This window comes from Pseudophryne corroboree, chromosome 2, assembly GCF_028390025.1.
Source record: "Pseudophryne corroboree isolate aPseCor3 chromosome 2, aPseCor3.hap2, whole genome shotgun sequence".
Classification (NCBI taxonomy): Eukaryota; Metazoa; Chordata; class Amphibia; order Anura; family Myobatrachidae; genus Pseudophryne; species Pseudophryne corroboree.
Genome location: NC_086445.1, coordinates 748265217 through 748286741, shown reverse-complemented (window position 1 = coordinate 748286741; position 21525 = coordinate 748265217). Strand labels below are relative to the sequence as shown.

Sequence of the window (21525 nt, the reverse complement as noted above, 5' to 3'; positions counted from 1 at the left end):
AATCAAGCTTCGAAGGCTCTCCATCCACTCCGTATGGACTTTACATCTCCACAAGTGCTATATACACCCCTTGGACTGTGGCATTTCTTTCCAAAGGATTCTTTACAGGAGACTGTGTTTGGCCTCTACAAGTGGTAATATACCGAATGAAGTGCTGTGCTGTGTTTGCCCTATTTTACACATTTTTTAATTTTTTTTTTTTATATTCATGGTTGCAACCAAATATTTAATTTTGTAAAATAAAAAGTTATATTGTTTATATCCAGTTTATAGCGCTGTATATCTTTTCCTAGTATTTATCCTCAGGGATTAACTATCTCTGTAAACAGCTGCTTTGGGATAAACATCACATTTTGAAGCGCCGGGCCCATTACCTTGGTAATTCTTTCTTTGCATAACCTCCTTTAGGTATGGTTTAAGTGATGGTTTGACATAAAGACATACACCTCCTCCTCTTTTGTTAGCCCTGTCCCTCCTAAAAAGAGAATACCCCTCCAAGTTAGCAACCCAGTCGTGAGAGTCGTCCCACCATGTTTCCGAATTACCTATAATGTCATACTCAGCCTTTGATGCTAACAATTACAATTCCCCCATTTTACCTGCTAGACTTTTTGCGTTTGCAAGCATACATTTTAGTTTATCGGTTCCTTTATTTGTTTGTTTTCCTAAAGATTTCCCATCCTGGTTAACTAGTGCATCCGTTGAGTTAGTGATACAGACTGTCCTTCTCACTCCCTCTCCAACCCCACCATACTTAGTATTGCCCACCTTACTTTTCTCTTTGGTTCACCCAATGTTCCCGTCTAAAATCACCGCCCTGACATAAGTATTTTCCCTTAAGTCCCGTACAACATTTTCTATAGTCTGTAATGATGACACATAATTGTTATTATTTAATGCTTTAGCAATGCCTTTCTTAACACCCTTAATAGAACCCATGTAAATACCCTTACCGGTTGCACTTTCCCTCCACCCTTCTCACCCCCATTTATCTCACTACCACCATCCCTACTATACTCGCTGCATGACCCATAGTTTCTAGCTAAACCCTCCCCCCAGGCTCCTAGTTTAAAAGCTCCTCCAACCTACTAACCATCCTACCCCCCAGCACCTCAGCCCCTTCCTCATTCAGGTGCAATCCATCACGAGAAAAAAGATGGCGCCTGACTGAGAAGTCCGCCCAGTGTTCCAAGAACACAAACCCCTCTTTCCTACACCAGTCTCTGAGCCACACATTTACCTCCCTAATCTCCCTCTGTCTCCCTGGGCTAGCGCATGGCACTGGTAATATTTTGGAGAAAATTGCCTTAGATGTCCTTTTTTTTAGTTTCTGGCCTAAGTCCCTATAATCTTTCTTAAGGACATCCCACCTACCACTAACTTTGTCGTTGGTGCCAACGTGCACCAAGACCGCCGGGTCTTTCCCAGCCCCTCCCAACAATCTATCTACCCGGTCCGCGATGTGCCGTACCCGAGCACCCGGTAGACAACAGACTGTACGGCGATCACGGTCCCGGTAGCAGATTGCCCTAACTGCCTTCCTAATGATAGAGTCCCCTACCACCACCATCTGCCTGGGTGCCTCTCTAGCTTTCATCCCATCTGAGCCAGAGGGATCACTCCTCCAGTTGCTAGAGTGAGCAGTCTCCTCCAGCTCCATCATTTCGTCGCTATCATCCACCGAATCTTCGACAATCGGGCAAATTTGTTCGGGTTTGATAGATCTGAGATGTTGTGCCTCCCCCTCTTTTTCTCCCTTCTAACAGTGACCCAACTGCCTACCTGATTTTCCTCATCTACCAGTGACCCCTGTTGCAACTCCTCCACCGTTAAACTACGCTCGAGATTGAAAGTATCCCTCAGTCGCGTAACGGTCTGCTCTAGATCAGTTACCTGGGCTTTCAGGGCAACCGTTCGCTCACATCTCGTGCATATATATTTGCCCTGGGTCGGCTGCTCCAGGTGTGCATACATCTTGCACGACACGCACTGAGTGAGACTCTCAATCATGGCCCCTCCCATTGTTTGAGAACTCAACTCCCTATTACCTTTCGAAAGTAAAATAAAGAGAATAAAAACCAACTAACCAATACAATCAATACACAATAAGTAAGCAATCAATACTTATCTAAGTGGGACCTCTTCTGCGGCACCAATACTCCACCTAGCAGTTGCAGTTGTTCCAGCTCACTGCACCTCCTTTTCACTCAGCTTCCAGCTCCTTCTGCTGATTCCAACTCACATACACTTACAAATCCAAGCTACACTTTAGAATACAAGCTCCCTTACAATGAGCAAACTCGTTATGTCATATGGATCATATGGATCATAGGCAGGGAGTTAAAGGAATACAGTTTTTCTTGCAACAAAATTAAATTAAAAAGTCACTTATGCTCACATGCAAAGTATAAAGTGCTGGATCTTAAGCATCTTGAGCTCTACACTAGAGATGAGCGCCGGAAATTTTTCGGGTTTTGTGTTTTGGTTTTGGGTTCGGTTCCGCGGCCGTGTTTTGGGTTCGACCGCGTTTTGGCAAAACCTCACCGAATTTTTTTTGTCGGATTCGGGTGTGTTTTGGATTCGGGTGTTTTTTTTCCAAAAAACCTAAAAAACAGCTTAAATCATAGAATTTGGGGGTCATTTTGATCCCAAAGTATTATTAACCTCAAAAACCATAATTTCCACTCATTTTCAGTCTATTCTGAATACCTCACACCTCACAATATTATTTTTAGTCCTAAAATTTGCACCGAGGTCGCTGGATGACTAAGCTAAGCGACCCTAGTGGCCGACACAAACACCTGGCCCATCTAGGAGTGGCACTGCAGTGTCACGCAGGATGGCCCTTCCAAAAAACACTCCCCAAACAGCACATGACGCAAAGAAAAAAAGAGGCGCAATGAGGTAGCTGTGTGAGTAAGATAAGCGACCCTAGTGGCCGACACAAACACCGGGCCCATCTAGGAGTGGCACTGCAGTGTCACGCAGGATAGCCCTTACAAAAAACACTCCCCAAACAGCACATGACGCAAAGAAAAAAAGAGGCGCAATGAGGTAGCTGTGTGAGTAAGATAAGCGACCCTAGTGGCCGACACAAACACCGGGCCCATCTAGGAGTGGCACTGCAGTGTCACGCAGGATGGCCCTTCCAAAAAACACTCCCCAAACAGCACATGACGCAAAGAAAAAAAGAGGCGCAATGAGGTAGCTGTGTGAGTAAGATAAGCGACCCTAGTGGCCGACACAAACACCGGGCCCATCTAGGAGTGGCACTGCAGTGTCACGCAGGATGGCCCTTCCAAAAAACACTCCCCAAACAGCACATGACGCAAAGAAAAAAAGAGGCGCAATGAGGTAGCTGTGTGAGTAAGATAAGCGACCCTAGTGGCCGACACAAACACCGGGCCCATCTAGGAGTGGCACTGCAGTGTCACGCAGGATGGCCCTTCCAAAAAACACTCCCTAAACAGCACATGACGCAAAGAAAAAAAGAGGCGCAATGAGGTAGCTGTGTGAGTAAGATAAGCGACCCTAGTGGCCGACACAAACACCGGGCCCATCTAGGAGTGGCACTGCAGTGTCACGCAGGATGGCCCTTCCAAAAAACACTCCACAAACAGCACATGACGCAAAGAAAAAAAGAGGCGCAATGAGGTAGCTGTGTGAGTAAGATAAGCGACCCTAGTGGCCGACACAAACACCGGGCCCATCTAGGAGTGGCACTGCAGTGTCACGCAGGATGGCCCTTCCAAAAAACACTCCCCAAACAGCACATGACGCAAAGAAAAAAAGAGGCGCAATGAGGTAGCTGTGTGAGTAAGATAAGCGACCCTAGTGGCCGACACAAACACCGGGCCCATCTAGGAGTGGCACTGCAGTGTCACGCAGGATGGCCCTTCCAAAAAACACTCCCCAAACAGCACATGACGCAAAGAAAAAAAGAGGCGCAATGAGGTAGCTGTGTGAGTAAGATAAGCGACCCTAGTGGCCGACACAAACACCGGGCCCATCTAGGAGTGGCACTGCAGTGTCACGCAGGATGGCCCTTCCAACAAACACTCCCCAAACAGCACATGACGCAAAGAAAAAAAGAGGCGCAATGAGGTAGCTGTGTGAGTAAGATAAGCGACCCTAGTGGCCGACACAAACACCGGGCCCATCTAGGAGTGGCACTGCAGTGTCACGCAGGATGGCCCTTCCAAAAAACACCCCACAAACAGCACATGACGCAAAGAAAAAAAGAGGCGCAATGAGGTAGCTGTGTGAGTAAGATAAGCGACCCTAGTGGCCGACACAAACACCGGGCCCATCTAGGAGTGGCACTGCAGTGTCACGCAGGATGGCCCTTCCAAAAAACACTCCCCAAACAGCACATGACGCAAAGAAAAAAAGAGGCGCAATGAGGTAGCTGTGTGAGTAAGATAAGCGACCCTAGTGCCGACACAAACACCGGGCCCATCTAGGAGTGGCACTGCAGTGTCACGCAGGATGGCCCTTCCAAAAAACACTCCACAAACAGCACATGACGCAAAGAAAAATTAAAGAAAAAAGAGGTGCAAGATGGAATTGTCCTTGGGCCCTCCCACCCACCCTTATGTTGTATAAACAGGACATGCACACTTTAACCAACCCATCATTTCAGTGACAGGGTCTGCCACATGACTGTGACTGAAATGACGGGATGGTTTGGACCCCCACCAAAAAAGAAGCAATTAATCTCTCCTTGCACAAACTGGCTCTACAGAGGAAAGATGTCCACCTCATCATCATCCTCCGATATATCACCGTGTACATCCCCCTCCTCACAGATTATCAATTCGTCCCCACTGGAATCCACCATCTCAGCTCCCTGTGTACTTTGTGGAGGCAATTGCTGCTGGTCAATGTCTCCACGGAGGAATTGATTATAATTCATTTTAATGAACATCATCTTCTCCACATTTTCTGGATGTAACCTCGTACGCCGATTGCTGACAAGGTGAGCGACGGCACTAAACACTCTTTCGGAGTACACACTTGTGGGAGGGCAACTTAGGTAGAATAAAGCCAGTTTGTGCAAGGGCCTCCAAATTGCCTCTTTTTCCTGCCAGTATAAGTACGGACTGTGTGACGTGCCTACTTGGATGCGGTCACTCATATAATCCTCCACCATTCTTTCAATGGTGAGAGAATCATATGCAGTGACAGTAGACGACATGTCCGTAATCGTTGTCAGGTCCTTCAGTCCGGACCAGATGTCAGCATCAGCAGTCGCTCCAGACTGCCCTGCATCACCGCCAGCGGGTGGGCTCGGAATTCTGAGCCTTTTCCTCGCACCCCCAGTTGCGGGAGAATGTGAAGGAGGAGATGTTGACAGGTCGCGTTCCGCTTGACTTGACAATTTTCTCACCAGCAGGTCTTTCAACCCCAGCAGACTTGTGTCTGCCGGAAAGAGAGATCCAAGGTAGGCTTTAAATCTAGGATCGAGCACGGTGGCCAAAATGTAGTGCTCTGATTTCAACAGATTGACCACCCGTGAATCCTTGTTAAGCGAATTAAGGGCTCCATCCACAAGTCCCACATGCCTAGCGGAATCGCTCTGTGTTAGCTCCTCCTTCAATGCCTCCAGCTTCTTCTGCAAAAGCCTGATGAGGGGAATGACCTGACTCAGGCTGGCAGTGTCTGAACTGACTTCACGTGTGGCAAGTTCAAAGGGCAGCAGAACCTTGCACAACGTTGAAATCATTCTCCACTGCGCTTGAGACAGGTGCATTCCACCTCCTATATCGTGCTCAATTGTATAGGCTTGAATGGCCTTTTGCTGCTCCTCCAACCTCTGAAGCATATAGAGGGTTGAATTCCACCTCGTTACCACTTCTTGCTTCAGATGATGGCAGGGCAGGTTCAGTTGTTTTTGGTGGTGCTCCAGTCTTCTGTACGTGGTGCCTGTACGCCGAAAGTGTCCCGCAATTCTTCTGGCCACCGACAGCATCTCTTGCACGCCCCTGTCGTTTTTTAAAAAATTCTGCACCACCAAATTCAAGGTATGTGCAAAACATGGGACGTGCTGGAATTTGCCCATATTTAATGCACACACAATATTGCTGGCGTTGTCCGATGCCACAAATCCACAGGAGAGTCCAATTGGGGTAAGCCATTCCGCGATGATCTTCCTCAGTTGCCGTAAGAGGTTTTCAGCTGTGTGCGTATTCTGGAAACCGGTGACACAAAGCGTAGCCTGCCTAGGAAAGAGTTGGCGTTTGCGAGATGCTGCTACTGGTGCCGCCGCTGCTGTTCTTGCGGCGGGAGTCCATACATCTACCCAGTGGGCTGTCACAGTCATATAGTCCTGACCCTGCCCTGCTCCACTTGTCCACATGTCCGTGGTTAAGTGGACATTGGGTACAGCTGCATTTTTTAGGACACTGGTGACTCTTTTTCTGAGGTCTGTGTACATTTTCGGTATCGCCTGCCTAGAGAAATGGAACCTAGATGGTATTTGGTACCGGGGACACAGTACCTCCAACAAGTCTCTAGTTGGCTCTGCAGTAATGATGGATACCGGAACCACGTTTCTCACCACCCAGGATGCCAAGGCCTCAGTTATTCGCTTTGCAGTAGGATGACTGCTGTGATATTTCATCTTCCTCGCAAAGGACTGTTGGACAGTCAATTGCTTGGTGGAAGTAGTAAAAGTGGTCTTACGACTTCCCCTCTGGGATGACCATCGACTCCCAGCAGCAACAACAGCAGCGCCAGCAGCAGTAGGTGTTACACGCAAGGATGCATCGGAGGAATCCCAGGCAGGAGAGGAATCGTCAGATTTGCCAGTGACATGGCCTGCAGGACTATTGGCATTCCTGGGGAAGGAGGAAATTGACACTGAGGGAGTTGGTGGGGTGGTTTGCGTGAGCTTGGTTACAAGAGGAAGGTATTTACTGGTCAGTGGACTGCTTCCGCTGTCACCCAAAGTTTTTGAACTTGTCACTGACTTATTATGAATGCGCTGCAGGTGACGTATAAGGGAGGATGTTCCGAGGTGGTTAACGTCCTTACCCCTACTTATTACAGCTTGACAAAGGCAACACACGGCTTGACACCTGTTGTCCGCATTTCTGTTGAAATACTTCCACACCGAAGAGCTGATTTTTTTGGTATTTTCACCAGGCATGTCAGTGGCCATATTCCTCCCACGGACAACAGGTGTCTCCCCGGGTGCCTGACTTAAACAAACCACCTCACCATCAGAATCCTCCTGGTCAATTTTCTCCCCAGCGCCAGCAACACCCATATCCTCCTCATCCTGGTGTACTTCAACACTGACATCTTCAATCTGACTATCAGGAACTGGACTGCGGGTGCTCCTTCCAGCACTTGCAGGGGGCGTGCAAATGGTGGAAGGCGCATGCTCTTCACGTCCAGTGTTGGGAAGGTCAGGCATCGCAACCGACACAATTGGAGTCGGACTCTCCTTGTGGATTTGGGATTTCGAAGAACGCACAGTTCTTTGCGGTGCTACTGCTTTTGCCAGCTTGAATCTTTTCATTTTTCTAGCGAGAGGCTGAGTGCTTCCATCCTCATGTGAAGCTGAACCACTAGCCATGAACATAGGCCAGGGCCTCAGCCGTTCCTTGCCACTCCGTGTGGTAAATGGCATATTGGCAAGTTTACGCTTCTCCTCCGACAATTTTATTTTAGGTTTTGGAGTCCTTTTTTTACTGATATTTGGTGTTTTGGATTTGACATGCTCTGTACTATGACATTGGGCATCGGCCTTGGCAGACGACGTTGCTGGCATTTCATCGTCTCGGCCATGACTAGTGGCAGCAGCTTCAGCACGAGGTGGAAGTGGATCTTGATCTTTCCTAATTTTGGAACCTCAACATTTTTGTTCTCCATATTTTAATAGGCACAACTAAAAGGCACCTCAGGTAAACAATGGAGATGGATGGATACTAGTATACTTATGGATGGACTGCTGAGTGCCGACACAGAGGTAGCTACAGCTGTGGACTACCGTACTGTGTCTGCTGCTAATATAGACTGGATGATAATGATATGAAATCAATATATATATGTATATATAATATCACTAGTACTGCAGCCGGACAGGTAGATATATATTTATTAGGTAATGATGACTGATGACGGACCTGCTGGACACTGTCAGCTCAGCAGCACCGCAGACTGCTACAGTAAGCTACTATAGTAGTATGTATCAAGAAGAAAGAAAAAAAAAAAACACGGGTAGGTGGTATACAATTATGGATGGACTGCCGAGTGCCGACACAGAGGTAGCTACAGCAGTGGACTAACGTACTGTGTCTGCTGCTAATATAGACTGGATGATAATGATATGAAATCAATATATATATGTATATATAATATCACTAGTACTGCAGCCGGACAGGTAGATATATATTTATTAGGTAATGATGACTGATGACGGACCTGCTGGACACTGTCAGCTCAGCAGCACCGCAGACTGCTACAGTAAGCTACTATAGTAGTATGTATCAAGAAGAAAGAAAAAAAAAAACCACGGGCAGGTGGTATACAATTATGGATGGACTGCCGAGTGCCGACACAGAGGTAGCTACAGCCGTGGACTAACGTACTGTGTCTGCTGCTAATATAGACTGGATGATAATGATATGAAATCAATATATATATGTATATATAATATCACTAGTACTGCAGCCGGACAGGTAGATATATATTTATTAGGTAATGATGACTGATGACGGACCTGCTGGACACTGTCAGCTCAGCAGCACCGCAGACTGCTACAGTAAGCTACTATAGTAGTATGTATCAAGAAGAAAGAAAAAAAAAACCACGGGTAGGTGGTATACAATTATGGATGGACTGCCGAGTGCCGACACAGAGGTAGCTACCGCCGTGGACTAACGTACTGTGTCTGCTGCTAATATAGACTGGATGATAATGATATGAAATCAATATATATATATATGTATATATAATATCACTAGTACTGCAGCCGGACAGGTAGATATATATTTATTAGGTAATGATGACTGATGACGGACCTGCTGGACACTGTCAGCTCAGCAGCACCGCAGACTGCTACAGTAAGCTACTATAGTAGTATGTATCAAGAAGAAAGAAAAAAAAAACCACGGGTAGGTGGTATACAATTATGGATGGACTGCCGAGTGCCGACACAGAGGTAGCTACAGCCGTGGACTAACGTACTGTGTCTGCTGCTAATATAGACTGGATGATAATGATATGAAATCAATATATATATATATGTATATATAATATCACTAGTATTGCAGCCGGACAGGTAGATATATATTTATTAGGTAATGATGACTGATGACGGACCTGCTGGACACTGTCAGCTCAGCAGCACCGCAGACTGCTACAGTAAGCTACTATAGTAGTATGTATCAAGAAGAAAGAAAAAAAAAAACCACGGGTAGGTGGTATACAATTATGGATGGACTGCCGAGTGCCGACACAGAGGTAGCTACAGCCGTGGACTAACGTACTGTGTCTGCTGCTAATATAGACTGGATGATAATGATATGAAATCAATATATATATATGTATATATAATATCACTAGTACTGCAGCCGGACAGGTAGATATATATTAATTAGGTAATGATGACTGATGACGGACCTGCTGGACACTGTCAGCTCAGCAGCACCGCAGACTGCTACAGTAAGCTACTATAGTAGTATGTATCAAGAAGAAAGAAAAAAAAAACCACGGGTAGGTGGTATACAATTATGGATGGACTGCCGAGTGCCGACACAGAGGTAGCTACAGCCGTGGACTAACGTACTGTGTCTGCTGCTAATATAGACTGGATGATAATGATATGAAATCAATATATATATGTATATATAATATCACTAGTACTGCAGCCGGACAGGTAGATATATATTTATTAGGTAATGATGACTGATGACGGACCTGCTGGACACTGTCAGCTCAGCAGCACCGCAGACTGCTACAGTAAGCTACTATAGTAGTATGTATCAAGAAGAAAAAAAAAAAAACACGGGTAGGTGGTATACAATTATGGATGGACTGCCGAGTGCCGACACAGAGGTAGCTACAGCCGTGGACTAATGTACTGTGTCTGCTGCTAATATAGACTGGATGATAATGATATGAAATCAATATATATATATATGTATATATAATATCACTAGTACTGCAGCCGGACAGGTAGATATATATTTATTAGGTAATGATGACTGATGACGGACCTGCTGGACACTGTCAGCTCAGCAGCACCGCAGACTGCTACAGTAAGCTACTATAGTAGTATGTATCAAGAAGAAAGAAAGAAAAAAAAACCACGGGTAGGTGGTATACAATTATGGATGGACTGCCGAGTGCCGACACAGAGGTAGCTACAGCCGTGGACTAACGTACTGTGTCTGCTGCTAATATAGACTGGATGATAATGATATGAAATCAATATATATATGTATATATAATATCACTAGTACTGCAGCCGGACAGGTATATATATTTATTATGTAATGACTGATGACGGACCTGCTGGACACTGTCAGCTCAGCAGCACCGCAGACTGCTACAGTAAGCTACTATAGTAGTATGTATAAAGAAGAAAGAAAAAAAAAAAAAAACGGGTAGGTGGTATACAATTATAATATTATATATATATTAATTATATACAATTATATATATATATATATATATTAATTAAACTGGTGGTGATTATTAAACTGGTGGTCAGGTCACTGGTCACACTATCAGCAACTTGCAAGTAGTACTCCTAAGCATACAATCACAATATATATTATACTGGTGTGGCACTCTGGCAGCAAAAGTGTGCACTGTACGTTATATGTAGTATGTACTCCTGAGTCCTGAGTCCTGCTCTCAGACTCTAACTGCTCCCCACTGTCAGTGTCTCCCCCACAAGTCAGATAATACAATACAGTCACACTATCTATCACTTCACTTCAGCAAGTACTAGTAGTAGTAGTACTCCTCCTAATGCTCCCCAAAATTACTACTGTGTCTCTCTCTAGTGAGACTGTCTCACTCTCTTCTCGAATCTCTATAAACGGAGAGGACGCCAGCCACGTCCTCTCCCTATGAATCTCAATGCACGTGTGAAAAATGGCGGCGACGCGCGGCTCCTTATATAGAATCCGAGCCTCGCGAGAATCCGACAGCGTGATGATGACGTTCGGGCGCGCTCGGGTTAACCGAGCAAGGCGGGAGGATCCGAGCCTGCTCGGACCCGTGTAAAAAAAGCTGAAGTTCGGGGGGGTTCGGTTTCCGAGAAACCGAACCCGCTCATCTCTACTCTACACTAACAGCACTACACTAAATGTGACACAACTCCACAAACACTAAAAAAGGGACAAAGATAGTAGTATAAGTGTATAAATAATAAATATAAATATATATTCCCTTTGGGATGTGGAATGAATGCTCTGTGGTTATATGGTTGTCCTGTAATTGCTTGTGAGGACTTCAAACCTTCACCTTAAACCAGAAATCTCCCAAAGGAAAAAAAATTCTGATAGTGTAATATGTTTAAAACATTTATTGAACATAAACACACATAGTTGATGGACTCGTACAATTTAAAAGAATAATGTACTGTATGCTTATCTGATTGCCGCATCACATGAAGGAGTATAAATATATACTGTATAACTAATTAATCATTTTTTTTTTCTTCTTACCAGTTAATAACTGAAAACAGTTTGTTGCAGAAAGTTGTAGGTAAAAAATAAGACTGCCCACAAAAGGTCTGGCAGAGAGCACTAACATTTTTTAAAACCTAGTATACTATACTAACTAGAGATGAGCGGGTTCGGTTCGTCGAGATTCGAACCCCCCCAGAACTTCACCTATTTTACACAGGTCCGAGGCAGCCTCGGATCTTCCTGCCTTGCTCGGTTAACCCGAACGAGGCCGAACGTCATCATCCCGCTGTCGGATTCTCGCGAGATTCGATTTCTATATAAAAAGCCGCGCCACCACCATTTTCACTCGTACTTTGGAGATTGAACGGAGAGGACGTGGCTATGTTCTCTGCCTGAAAAGCTCCATATCTGTGCTCAGTGTGCTGCAAATATCTGTGCTCAGTGTGCTGCAAATATCTACGTTCTCTGCCTGAAAAGCTCCATATCTGTGCTCAGTGTGCTGCAAATATTTGTGCTCAGTGTGCTGCATTTTGGTGACCAACAGTATATAGCTGTACAGTACAGTAGGCCATTGCTGTATCTTGCAGCTCCATGTCACTGCAAGTATCCATTCCATATCTGTGCTGCAGCATTTTTGTGAGCAGTATATATAGTAGTACAGTGCAGCATTTTGGTGACCAACAGTATATATTTGTACAGTACAGTAGGCCATTGCTGTATCTTGCAGCTCCGTGTCACTGCAAGTATCCATTCCATATCTGTGCTGCATTTTTGTGAGCAGTATATATAGTAGTACAGTGCAGCATTTTGGTGACCAACAGTATATAGTTGTACAGTACAGTAGGCCATTGCTGTATCTTGCAGCTCGGTGTCACTGCAAGTATCCATATCTGTGCTGCATTGTTGTGAGCAGTATATATAGTAGTACAGTGCAGCATTGTGGTGACCACCACTATATAGTAGTACAGTACAGTAGGCCTTTGCTGTTTCTTGCTGCTGTGTGTCACTTCTAGTATCCATATCTGTGCTGCATTGTTGTGACCAGTATATAGTAGTACAGTGCAGCATTGTGGTGACCACCAGTATATAGTAGTCCAGTACAGTAGGTCATTGCTGTAGCTTGCAGCTCCGTGTCAGACTCAGTTCTATTCTCCGGATCAGTGCTCAATATCTTTGCTGCATTGTGGGGACCAGTATACTACAGTACAATAGTCCAGTGCTGTTCTCGCTGCTCAGTATCAGTTCTCCGTAGTATCATCAGTGATCAGTATAATCAGTTCTCAGTATAATCAGTGCGCTGTTACACGTGCGCCCGTTTTCCGCCATTAGTGCATTGGAATTTAGACAATTGATGAAGTTATTGTGTCCCCGGTACAAAATCCCATCTAGATTCCACTTCACTAGGCAGGTGATAGCGAGATTTTACCAATTAATATCAGTGATTTATAATTATTAATTACAGTGATCTTGCCAAATAATTCCAGTGATTTTGTCATTATCTTCCAGTGATTTGGACCAATAATACCATTGATTAGAACGAATAATTCCTGTGATTTTGTCATTTTCTTCCAGTGATTTGGACCAATAATACCATTGATTAGAATGAATAATTCCTGTGATTTTGTCATTTTCTTCCAGTGATTTGGACCAATAATACCATTGATTAGAACGAATAATTCCTGTGATATTGAGGTGTTTGTGTTGCTTAGCTTAGCCATCCAGCGACCACAGTGCACCTCTTTTTCTCTTTTCTTTGCATCATGGCCCTCATTCCGAGTTGTTCGCTCTGTAATTTTCTTCGCATCGCAGCGATTTTCCGCTAATTGCGCATGCGCAATGTTCGCACTGCGACTGCGCCAAGTAAATTTGCTATGCAGTTAGAAATTTTACTCACGGCATTACGAGGTTTTTTCTTCGTTCTGGTGATCGTAATGTGATTGACAGGAAGTGGGTGTTTCTGGGCGGAAACTGGCCATTTTATGGGTGTGTGTGAAAAAATGCTGCCGTTTCAGGGAATAACGCGGGAGTGTCTGAAGAAACGGGGGAGTGTCTGGGCGAACGCTGGGAGTGTTTGTGACGTCAAACCAGGAACGAAACTGACTGAACTGATCGCAGTTGCCGAGTAAGTGTGGAGCTACTCAGAAACTGCTAAGAAGTGTCTATTCACAATTCTGCTAATCTTTTGTTCGCAATTTTACTATGCTAAGATTCACTCCCAGTAGGCGGCGGCTTAGCGTGTGCAAAGCTGCTAAAAGCAGCTTGCGAGCGAACAATTCGGAATGACCACCCATGTGCTGTTTGGGGCCAATTTTTTTGAGTGCCATCCTGTCTGACACTGCAGTGCCACTCCTAGATGGGCCAGGTGTTTGTGCCGGCCACTTGGGTCGCTTAGCTTAGTCATCCAGCGACCTTGGTGCAAATTTTAGGACTAAAAATAATATTGTGAGGTGTGAGGTGTTCAGAATAGACTGGAATTGAGTGTAAATTCTGGTTATTGAGGTTAATAATACTATAGGATCAAAATTACCCCCAAATTCTATGATTTAAGCTGTTTTTGAGGGGTTTTTGAAAAAAAAACACCCGAATCCAAAACACACCCGAATCCGACAAAAAATTTTAAGGGAGGTTTTGCCAAAATGCGTCCGAATCCAAAACACGGCCGCGGAACAGAATCCAAAACCAAAACACAAAACACGAAAAATTTCCGGTGCACATCTCTAGTACTAACCATTTAAAATAACAAAAACATGTTGCAGAACCTCTGCAGAAGCAGCCTAAAACTTGTTGGGAACTATATGTTTCCTCCCTGTGGCAGGGGGTATGTTGCCCACAGGAGGTTAGTGGTCCAGCCCTATGCCCCACTTTCCCATCCCCAGCAGTCGCTCACCAGCACTTTCCCCTGCATTTTATCCATCTTGATAATTAGCTTCTCCTTCATGCTGACTGCTTGATAATTAGCTTCTCCTTCGTGTTGACTGCTCCTGATTGGGTGGTGGGGATCTTCCTGAATAGGTCACATGACACTGAATCAAGCCATGCCCCCCTTGGTGAGGCAGATCAGGTAGCTACCTACCCTTGTGTTTGTTTTGCAGTATTATTGTCCACAGGGCAGCCCCACCGCCAGTTCCAGGAGGTTTCTGACTATCACAGAGGGGAGGCTCTGCTCATAGATGTCTCACCTCTGATCTCTCCCTGATAGTCCCTGTATTTCCAGCAGTTCACTGCAAGTTTGGTGAGTTTTGACTATAAAATTTATTTGAATAATACAAAGATTATATATTTGTTAAAAACTCTTGTATTATTCTAATCATTTTATAGTCAAAACTGTGGATTATACTAGAGTATAGCAGGTGAGGCTCATCTGCCTATCCTGACTGCATATCATTGGTTTAAAAGCAAAACCAGGTTGGGTTTGCCTTTAAACTAATTGCTGCTGTAATTCTAGTAACCATCTTGCTGGCGTCACGCAGCTGCCACGAATCACAGGATGTTAAATTTCATCCTAGTATTTGTATTTATTATTCATCCTACCAAACCATCATTTAACTTAGCCAAATGGCCTGTTTCTTGCACGTGTTTGCTTGCTTCTTAATATGAACTTTTTAGCAACCCTGGTCTGAAAGCTCTGTCCTGTTCATAACTTTGTTTTATGTCCAATAACACTGTGTCCTGTCCATTGTCTCCAGCTGCCCTGTAGTATGCTGGCACTGGTGGGTTCCCAAGTGCCAGCATGCCCTGGTAGCCAAAAAATTTGGGAAAGGAACAAGGATTTGTAGGACTTGTAGTTCATCAGAAGAAAAACTCTGAAACAATGTTATTAGCCCACAATCAACACTACGCAGGTGTATATAGAGCCCTAGTGCTGTCAGCAAGGAGATTGGAGCTAACTGCTGCAGGGTTTCAGAGGCTTCAGTTTCCTGGTGGTCATGAAGTGGTCGGATCCAGAGCCTGCTGTGTTTATGTAGAGCTGCCTGTCACTGCTCTGAATTGACGCTTCATCTCCTTTGACAGAAAGGGGCTGGAGAGACACTGAGGGACGGGAGTTGGAGATACAGTAGAGAATAGGGCAGTAGAGACAAAAAGGGGCTGGAGATGGAGACGGGGGCTGAAAAGGCACAAGGAGGCTAGAGCTAGAGATACAGAAGGGGGCTGTGGAAACACTGAGGGACTGGAGCTGGAGGTAGAGGAGGGGCTAGGTTCACACTGCAGGACTGGAGCTGGAGGTAGAGAAGGGCTAGAGTCACACTGCAGGACTGGAGCTGGAAGTAGAGAAGGAGCTAGAGTCACAGTGCAGGACTGGAGCTGGAGGTAGAGAAGGGACTAGAGCCACACTGTGGGACTGGAGCTGGAGGTAGAGAAGGGCTAGAGTCACAGTGCAGGACTGGAGCTGGAGGTAGAGAAGGGACTAGAGCCACACTGTGGGACTGGAGCTGGAAGTAGAGAAGGAGCTAGAGTCACAGTGCAGGACTGGAGCTGGAGGTAGAGAAGGGACTAGAGCCACACTGTGGGACTGGAGCTGGAGGTAGAGAAGGGGCTAGAGTCACAGTGCAGGACTGGAGCTGGAGGTAGAGAAGGTACTAGAGCCACACTGTGGGACTGGAGCTGGAGGTAGAGAAGGGGCTAGAGTCACAGTGCAGGACTGGAGCTGGAGGTAGAGAAGGGACTAGAGCCACACTGTGGGACTGGAGCTGGAGGTAGAGAAGGGGCTAGAGTCACACTGTGGGACTGGAGCTGGAAATAGAGAAGGGGCTAGAGTCACACTGCAGGACTGGAGCTGGAAAGCCATAAGGGGGCTGAGAGTCACTGCAGGGCCAGAGCATGAGTGGCACAAGGGGGCTGGAGATACAGAAGAGGCTGGGGAGACAAAAGGGGATTTTTCTGCAGAGCTACCTGTCACTGTTACTGGGCGGCTTTGCATCTATGCTTTACCTCCCTTTAATATGTAAACAGTACATGTACATGAGTGTTCTGATATTGCAGAAAGCAATGACCTGTCCATTCATGTGCTTTTGTTGGTGAGGACCGTGTCAGTGTCATGATGATGGAGGGTAGGGAAGTGAGCAAGAATCAGATAGTGACATGAGCCAGATTCCCCAAACCACAGAGATGTGATGTGAGAACATTTTTAAACTGATGCAGGAAGTTTGTGCTGGTAAAATGGGTTGATGTATCAAGCAATGAAAACAGTGGAGAAGTGGACTAATGGAGAAGTTATCCCTATCAAGTTCAACCAATCAGCTGCAAAGAGCATTTATCAAGAATGCTCTATAAAATAATAGGTAGAATCTGCCACTTCTCTACTTTTCTCACTGCTTGATAAATCAACCACACAGTTCAGAAATTTACTTTGTTTCTTGTCCTTAATATATTGTTTCCTTTCCACAGTGGCAAGGCCGAGCAGCAAGCTTTGACAGCCAGGGCTCATGCCCTTCCCCAAAACCACCACCAACTCCTTGAAAGCAGTCAATGTAAGCGCCTGGATTTTTGCATCAACCTGGAGGACTTGTTTAAGAATCCTAAAGAAGAGCTCTCACCACCTTAACAGCAAGTCATAAAAACCAATAAATCAAATGGTCTTTGCATCGAGTTCAAGATGAGAGCTGGACAAGTGAATAAGTGGTTTGGTTTTGTCTTGGTCTGTTGTATCTTAAAATGTCATATGTTGGTGTTTTCACAATTCAAATCAGAAATTAGACACATAACAGGAAGATATAAAAGCAGACTGGAAGATTTTCAGCATTGCAAACAGAAATATAATTTTAATGTGAGAAATATTTGTTGTTATGTGGACAATGAATGTACATTGAAGTGTTCTTCTCTACAGAAAACCAGGAAGATCTAAAGACACTGACATTATCACTGACGCGTTTCACTATTAGTCAGTTATGTGATGATACCAGACATCAAGGAACGAGTGAGAACTGAAATAGCTATGATTTATATGCTGTGCTCATGCTCTGGTATGTTCTTTATATGTGATATGAGAACACTATCATCAATGTGTTTTGTCTTTAATGATGTTAATTTTGTGTAAAATAACATTAGAAATGCTTTTACATTTTGAGCTTTATTTATGCTTACAATATCTGTCACAGGCAATTTACATTGTTAAATTAAGTTACAGTTTTTTGTAAGAGTTGGTCTTTCTACACCCCACTCACTGGAATTTTAAGGGTGCATGAGAATGCAGTTCTCTTAATGCTAAGGCAATCCTAACATATGATGGATGCCTATGCAGTACTCAGGAAGTCAATACAGACAGCATTGACATAAAAATACAATGTTCACAGTTTCAACTAAAAATGCAGCATGTCATCTGTAGCCCTTTGCTTGTGAATGTTTTGTTGATCAGCTTCTTCTTACTATGCTCCAGATATGGTGTAGGCACCTATCCACGTGGGCTGCAGTCACATATGAGCAATGTCGCCAGTCTCACTCGGTAATGCACATCATCTAAAAATGTATATTTAAGCTTATCACTGCCTTTTGTTCAACCACATTTGACACCACACACATTATTTGTGTTTCAAGATCTTTGCACACTTCAAGTGCAACTATAAATAAAATATCCAAGGTAATTCCCGGTAGGTGAATTTTGTGGCCCTGTGGAATATTTTAATAATTTTTCAATGATGTACTTGTGGGATCAAAGGTGCCTGAAATCCACAACACAAGAAACAAGCAAAATAATAGTACAAAAATAAAAAGAACAACAGCAAAAAAAAAAAAAAAAAACCATTAAACTGCAGTGCTAGGTATAATCGTCATTGAACCCTTCCATCAAAATGATATATTTATTATAGCTTGTAGATAATATTAGGGAAGATTCATGGATATACATACAGTACATGCTTATATGTATAAAAATAAGATGTGAAAAGTTACTAAAAAATTCAGGGTGAAATGGTACAGCCGCAATAGTTTCCATTCTTAAGTGTTTTACCTGTGGAATTCTCCCGTCATGCTTTTACTCCTGGTCTAATATGCGGTATGCATTTTGTATTCAACACAGAAGATATTTCTTATCCCAAAGATTACAGTATCTGAGCTTCAGGATTCATAAGTTCTTCACATATTTACTTATTATTTATTATTGTCAATATTAGCTCTTCCAGATAAAGCAACTCTTTTGAAGGTCATTTTTCATCTAAGGCCTATGTCACACTGGCGATATTTCCCTCGCCTTATTTGTAGCTGGTGCTAGCAGAATGCTTGCTGGAGCATAAAAAACAGATTAAACAAGTTGGCATAGACTGAGTGATTTGAGCAGTTTAATCACCCGACCCTGTGATCAGTGGTTAGCATTGTTTTACATTGTTTTTCACTAATGCATTTTCTCCCAGTGATTTTTTAAGTCTGTTAAAATGCTTATCATAGTGTTTTCATAGTATTCTGGTCTTCAAAATCAGTGGAATGCATTTCTTTTTTAGATTGAAATGATTGCATTGTCTCAGAGTTCCAACATTATAAACTGCATTGCACCCATGACACAGAGCATTTCAGGAAAACAATAACGGTGGCTGGATGGAAGATACTGTAGACAGTAAATATACAATCAGTAGGTCGACACCAGATGGTCTACAGTCAGTAGGTTGTCAGGGTCAAAAAGGTGACATGTTCAAATGGTCAACACAGAAAAGGTTGACACAATTTTTTCACGATTTTAAGGATTAGGGATAGGGTTAGGGCTAGGTAATTGGTGGAGGGTTAGGCTGCCATGGAGGATGGCTAGGGTTAGTCTGTAAAAGGAAATGGTTATGGTTAGGTACCAGGTGGAGGATTAGGCACTAGGGGTAGGGTTGGGTTAAGGTTTCAGTAGCGCATGCAGGGGGGGTTTCTGGTTACCCAGAAACCCCCCTGATGGGCCAAATAGTTTTTTAGTGACAGAGACAGCTTTGTCTCTGTCTCAACACAAACTGCGATCGCGACCGCTACCGCGATAGCGATCACAGTTACTCCTGCTACTGCAGGGAGTTTTCATCAGCTGAGCTTGCTGCACATAAGACTGAGCTCCATCGGCTTTTTACAGTACTGTGGCCACCAGACCAGTCTCCTCTTTACATCCCTGGGTATGTCTGCTTGTGTGTGTATGTATGTATGTATGTATGTATGTATGTATGTTTGTATTGTATGATATTTATAGTATGTATGCAGAATATTAAGCATGTTTGCATGTACAGTATTTATTTATTAACAGTTTCTTATATAGCGCAGCAAATTCCGTTGCGCTTTACAATTTGAAATAACAATAACAAACTGGGTGATAACAGTCATAGAGGTAGGAAGGCCCTGCTCGCAAGCTTACAATATATAGGGAAATAGGCATATGTACACAAGGAAAGGTGCTATCTATTGCATAGAATGAAAAGACATGTGAGGATATGTGTGGACTGTATAGAGTGGATGTAATTTGATAGGAAGGTTTATGAAAGTTATGTGGGCGGTTCTGGAATGTGATAAGCTTGCCTAAAGAGGTGAGTTTTGAGGGAACGCTTGAAGGTTTGGAGACTAGAGGAGAGTCTTATTGTGCGTGGTAGGGCATTCCACAGAGTGGGTGCAGCCCGATGAAAGTCCTGCAGTCGTGAGTGGGAGCGAGTAATGAGTGTGGATGAGAGACGCAGGTCTTGTGAAGAGCGAAGAGGTCGGGTTGGGAGATATTTTGTGATAAGCGAAGTGATGTACGTTGGTGTAGTTTGGTTAATGGCCTTGTGTGTGAGTAAAAGTATTTTATATTGAATGCGGTAGAGTACAGGTAACCAATGGAGGGACTGACAGAGTGGATCTGCAGACGAGGAAGATAAGCCTCACCGCTGCATTCAGAATGGATTGTAGTGGTGAGAGTCTCGTTTTGGGAAGACCAGTTAGGAGACTATTGCAATAATCAATGCGGGAGATAATGAGAGCGTGGATTAGAGTTTTTGCAGTGTCTTGTGTAAGGTATGGTCGTATTTTGGATATGTTTTTTAGATGCATGTAACATGATCTTGAGACAGATTGAATGTGGGGAACAAAGGACAGATCAGAGTCAAGGATGACACCTAGGCAGCGAGCTTGTGGGGTAGGGTAGATAGTCGAGTTTTCAACAGTGATAGAGATATCAGGTTGGTACCTACTATTGGCCGGTGGAAATATAATTAACTCTGTCTTTGAAATATTAAGTTTGAGGTGGCGAGATGTCATCCAGGATGAGATGGCAGAAAGGCATTCAGTGACACGGTCCAGTACAGATAGGGACAAGTCAGGGGAGGATAGGTAGATTTGAGTATCATCTGCGTACAGATGATACTGAAAACCAAAAGAGCTGATTAGTTTACCAAGAGATGAGGTATAGATAGAGAAAAGCAGAGGACCCAAGACTGAGCCTTGCGGTACTCCAACTGAAAGAGGTAGCGAAGAGGAGGTAGATTCAGAGAAGCGAACACTGAAGGAGCGATTAGATAGGTACGATAGGAACCAAGAAAGGGTTGTGTCTTTAAGACCTAGGGATTGTAGTGTCTGTATGAGAAGAGAGTGGTCTACAGTGTCAAATGCAGCAGATAGGTCTAGAAGAATCAGTAGTGAGTAGTGGCCTTTAGACTTCGTAGTGACCAAATCATTAACCACTTTAGTCAGTGCCGTCTCTGTGGAATGTTGGGAACGGAAGCCTGACTGAAGTGGGTCCAACAAAGTGTATGAGTTAAGAAAGTGTGTGAGTCGAGTGTAGGCAAGTCTCTCAAGTAGCTTAGAGAGACAAGGGAGCTGAGAGATAGGGCGGTAGTTTGAGAGAGCATTAGGGTCAGAATTTTGTTTTTTTAAAATAGGAGTAATCACTGCATGCTTGAAGAGTGAAGGAAAAATACCAGTAGAGAGAGAGAGAGATTACAGATGTTAGTTA

At 44.2% G+C, this 21525-nt stretch overlaps 1 protein-coding gene across 1 annotated transcript in view; it reads left to right on the top strand.

Annotated features, from left to right (window-relative positions):
* The window catches only part of SYT6 (synaptotagmin 6), an 855303-nt gene extending 834545 nt beyond the window's left edge, over positions 1 to 20758 (top strand). Inside the window, exon 7 of the mRNA XM_063955425.1 lies at positions 17037 to 20758. Within this exon, the coding sequence (XP_063811495.1) occupies positions 17037 to 17108 (72 nt within the window). The 3' untranslated portion in view covers positions 17109 to 20758. The remainder of the gene's footprint in view (positions 1 to 17036) is intronic.
* The last annotated feature ends 767 nt before the right edge of the window (positions 20759 to 21525 follow it).